General features: G+C 38.6%; 1 protein-coding gene across 1 annotated transcript; it reads right to left on the reverse strand.

The window, feature by feature from the left end:
* Positions 1-1,484: 1,484 nt before the first annotated feature.
* On the reverse strand, positions 1,485-2,748 carry LOC128743689 (probable RNA methyltransferase CG11342). The gene is made up of 2 exons (XM_053840317.1): positions 2,653-2,748; positions 1,485-2,596 (listed from the first exon to the last, which is right to left on the reverse strand). The coding sequence occupies exon 2, from the start codon at positions 2,567-2,569 to the stop codon at positions 1,844-1,846; it is 726 nt and encodes a 241-aa protein (XP_053696292.1). The 5' UTR covers positions 2,570-2,596; positions 2,653-2,748; the 3' UTR covers positions 1,485-1,843.
* Between the last annotated feature and the right edge of the window lie 2,469 nt (positions 2,749-5,217).

The following is a 5,217-nucleotide window of genomic DNA, read 5'->3' on the forward strand; positions in this document are numbered from 1 at the left end:
AAACAAACTAAGATGTAAGTTAGACCATGTTTAGCCATGGAAACCGAATATCACCAGAAGAATACTAAAATAAGTGTTCATTTTACGGTGATTAAGGGTGCGCAATCGCTTATAAAAGAGTTAGGGTAGATGCTCCATTATTCGCACCACTAAGCACAATATAACTTCATTTTTCTTGTTTATTGAGGTATATGCTTCAATTAATGCTTGTGGGATATAAATTTATCAAATACAAGGTATTTGTCACAAGGCAAGACAATTGCTTTCGTTGTACGAGAAGCTTTATAAAGAAAAAATGAACTTTCCGATTCAATTATATTGTACCAACAGTAGCGCTAATGTTTCCTTAATCAAGTTTGGTGTTCCTTTGATAGTGTTATTCCATATACATTGCTAGGTTGCTAAGTGAAAAAACATCGTAGCAAAACTATAGAAATGAGCGCCTATAGTTGTGCGCTCCAACTGCGCGTATAGTTGCGTTAGATTTTAGAAAATTGGCATTTTAGCAAATAATGCTTTAATTTTAAGTGGTGTAGTCCAACTACCAATACTCCTAAAAACCTGTTTTATATAATGAGCGTAATTGTTTTATCTAAAATGCTACGGTGACGAAAATATGCATTAATAATGAATAGTAGCGCAACTATTGGTACTACCACAACTATTGGATCAACTACCCTATGTTAAGTTGAATCATTTTGCTATATTCGGCGCACTTTTTCGAAATATTTCAAACAATATTTTATTTATTCTAAAATAGCACTTTCATAAACAGTTGCACTTTTTTACTGGTAAATTGTTGGCAATCAGTAATTGATATGTAAAGACCACTAGCGTGAAGAACAGCGAATCGAATCTGCTGGAGCTAGCCTGAGAATGCAAAACTAACTTTACCTGTTTGAAACATTTGCAAAATTAAGGTTTTCAAATTTCGCCAGAAACCTTCACAATATGCGTACTACTCGGTAGGAACACATTGGCGAAAAGACGCGACATTGCCAGAGATGTTTTCGTTAGAAAAATATTTATTGGCGAAATAAATGCTGCTTAAATTTTGAGTCAAATCGATGTAAGCATTGTTCCAAGAAATCCTCGGCTTCGGCGATTCCTTAGCCTACACTTTTATATAACAGAGTACGAACAGAACGAACCTATTAGAGCAATGTGTTCAGCTTTTAATCAAGTGTATGATAAATTTGATTTCAATGTTAGTATTAATGTTTTTAGAGATCGATTGAACTTATTTAATTTGTGACAAAGTACGTAGTTTTAAGTTTTTCATGTAGACCAGGAGTTCGATAAATTATAAATAATCATAATAATGATAAATAACCGTACGAGCTTTGTAGAGTGAAGTTAAAAGCTTCTAGTTATTAGATAAAACACTTTTAATTTTAGTTCGCAGAAATCCATCTTTATTCTTCTACTTGTTTTTCTTTGAAGGAACTATTGAGAAGCTAGTAAAGAGGGCTAAGCCCCTTGAAAACTATGATTGATGTTGTATATGCATAAACCTGTATTTAATTTTAATATACTGACCGACAAGGATTGTGTTGCATATTTCTAACACAGACTTCTAGTTCAATATGAAACATAAAATAAAAGAAAATTTGTTCTTTTTAGTGTACAGTTCTAAGCCTCTCGGTTGGTCTCACTGTATGACACTGCTCTAACAAGCCAGTTATCGATTCTCGACTGGGAGATGCTGTTAGTCAATAGTATCATAGCACAACGCCCCTAATTGCCCTGCACTCTAACAGCTGGCAGCGAATGTAGCACATAGACTCCACCTATTATTTCTTTACTTATTTATGCTAAATAACTCTAATGGAATGATCAAACTTCAGCTATTCCTAACAAAACAAATTATATTCCTATTAAACTCATTTTTTTCTGCACTACTATCCACAATGCTGAAACCTTGTTGCGTCACATAATCGCTGATAAATTTCTCCAGCTGGCCATCGTTCCCTTTCCATGTGAGTTCACCGTACGAAGGGTAATCACCACCACCTTCCCGATGCATCCTTCTGACATGGTCTCTGTACTTCTTCCAACTTTGTAGCTCCAGGACTAGGAATTCTGCTCTTCCGCAGAGGTAATTCAGCACACTTCTTAGTCCGTCGTCACCATGATTCAGATGTACATACATCAAAATCGAGAAACAAAAAATCACCTCAAATCGCTGACTGCCAGCCTGTTCGAGAGCAGCACCGATTGGATCCAACTGCCGTGTTCCATTAGCAGCTTCGTATATATCTGTCGATTCAAAATGCAATCCCACAGACTGATGCTGCTCTCTAGCCACCGTGATTAGCTGTTCGTCGATGTCCACCCCGAGCATCGTGCAACATTTCCCCGGCAGTGCTTTACGCACAATCGTTAACACCGCGTTGGTCAGTTTGCCACTATTGCAGCCAATATCAAGCATCCGTACCGTAGTGTGTCCGGTGAGTCGTTCTGCAAACCATGGTATGACGCACTTCTCCAACTGTTGCGGTCTACTGTCTTGCGGACGGAATTCGTAATACATCCGATAGTTACCGTTTTTGATCTGATCGTTCACCATTGCTGGAAGCTTTGCAACCACTGAAAACTTGTACCAACCAAATGAAGCAGGAATAAAATATAATGAACATGTTGTAGACCTACCTAAAATGTTCTTACCTAACCTAAATTCTTTTCCCTCTACCTAACCCGGTTTTTCTGTTCTATCGTCACTAAAATAACATGTGTTTTCAAAATACAGTTCAACTAAACAACAAAACAGTTCGTTTAATAAGTCAATGATGCCGGTCTTTTGACAGTAACGTTATAGCAAACCAGAGCTGCCAGTTGTGCTAAAGATTCGAAAATATCGACTGCATCGTGCAGTCGAAAATTTGGAACACAAATATTGATCATGTTCGGCTATGCTTGTTGCATGTTCGCTAACCAACAAACATTTGCGGAAATTTTTGTAAATTTCAGTATCCAAATATCTGCATAAAACTGTTATAGTTCATCTGTACTTAATTTAAAATCAAATCAATAACGCGCTTGTGGTTTGCTGGTATGCAACGTACTGTACAAGCGCCGCGGACTTGTATGCAATCAATATTATAAACGTATTATAGCAAATTTATGCTTGTGTACAGTTAATATTCGATATTTTGACTATTAATAAATATTGTGGTAAAATAATTTGATAAGTGATTATTTCAAAAGCTATTTTTATTTACTAGCCTTTTGGATAGTGTCCAGTATATACATTACATTATTAGTTCAATAGTTCTTACGTTGCACGAAGATACGAAAGTGAAACTATTTTTATTTATTTTCATTGATCGAAAGTAGAACCACAAATGTTATACAATTAAAACTAAAAACTTTTTCCAAATTAAATTCCACTGTTAGCACGAATAAATAGCGACAGTTCCTTTTTTCGCCTACTGGTCATAAGATGGGAAGATTTTGCTTGCAAACCGCTTTTTTCCAATCATTTTTTTTTCAATGTTAGTAGAAGTTAGAGTGACTTTGGCATGGGTTTATTCTCAGGCTCTTCAATACCCTTCCTTCATGCTAAATTCTATATTACCCAGCACAAAAGTCGCTCTTATAGTTAAATGTACTGCTCAGAGGAACGCAATGAGTCTTCGCCAGAGACGGCTATAATTGGGCCCGGACAAGTTCGCCGGCTGTCTGCATCAACGGATTGTCAAGACTTGGGATACGGAACGACTACCGGAGGAGTGGAAAGACGGGGTTATCTTCCCTATCTACAATAAAGGCGATAAGCTGCATTATTGGAACTAACGAGCGATCACTATCCCGCGCCGCGCCTACAAAGAGCTGTCCCAAGTCATCTTCAATCGGCTATCGCCAATAGCCAATAGATTTGTGGGAAGTTACCAGGCTGGTCGGCCTGGTCGGTCTATAACGGACCAAATCTTCACCCTGCGGAGTTCCCACGCATCACCTATTCATCAATTTCAAAGCAGCTTATGATAGCGTAAACCGACAAGGGCAATGGAAAATTTTGGATGAAAATGGCTTTCCGGGTTAGCTTACTAGACTAGATCATGGCTACGATGGATGGGATCCAGTGCTGTGTGAGAATCTCGGGTGGATTGTCGGACCCATTCGAATCTCGCAGGGGACTTCGACAAAGAGATGGTCTATACTGACGATATGGATGCTGTCAGATGAACATTTTAGGCGGTGGAAGATCAGTAGACCTAAAATGAAGTATATGCTGGCGGGCGGGACCGAGCGCGTCAGGGCCCGCTTGGGCAGTTCAGTGGTAATCGACGGATATGAGTTTGAGGTAGTCGACAAATTTGTATACAACAACAGACGACAGCAATACCGGCCGCGAGATTAAAAGGCGTATTATCAGCGGAAGTCGGGTCTACTACGGACTCTACAAACACTTGCGGTCGAACAATCTAAGCCCCCATATCAAAGTGCTCACTGGAGAAAATGCCAATTTGACAGGTTGTCCTCTACGGGTACGGAACGTAGAAACTGCTAGAAGACGACCTACGAACACTCGGAGTTTTCGAATGGCGGGTGCTAAGATACTAAGCGTTCGATACTTTGGATCACAACATTATGCTTCAAAAGTTAGAATACTATGGGATTCGAGGTCTAGCAAATGATATTATTCGAAGCTATCTGAAGAATAGACAGCAATATGTAGCTATCGAGGACTCACGAAGTTCCTTGCAAACTTTTAATATTGGCGTGCCACAAGGTAGCAATATTGGGCCACTTTTATTTCTGATCTACATAAACGACCTCGGAAACCTCCCTCTTAAAGGAGTACCACGACTATTCGCTGATGACACAGCAATATTTTACCCAAATAGGGATGCTTCCACCATTATCTCTGATATAAATGATGACTTAAGTATCCTTAGGCAGTTTTTCGACTCCAATCTTTTATCCTTGAATTTAGGAAAAACTAAGTACATGCTGTTCCGGTCGCCGAGGAAAAAAATATCTGAACATATAAATCCATGTGTTGGACAGATAACAATTGAACAGGTACAAACTTTTAAATATCTCGGATTGGTTTTAGACCCTACGCTTTCTTGGGGGAGTCATATAGACCAAATTTGCAAAAAAATATCATCTCTTTGTGGGTTATTGTATCGCGTCAGATCATTTGTTCCACGGTATGCACTACTTAAATTTTATTATGGATGCATACATTCTCACCTGCAGTATCTAGTC

Source organism: Sabethes cyaneus, chromosome 3, assembly GCF_943734655.1.
Source record: "Sabethes cyaneus chromosome 3, idSabCyanKW18_F2, whole genome shotgun sequence".
NCBI classification, from domain to species: Eukaryota; Metazoa; Arthropoda; class Insecta; order Diptera; family Culicidae; genus Sabethes; species Sabethes cyaneus.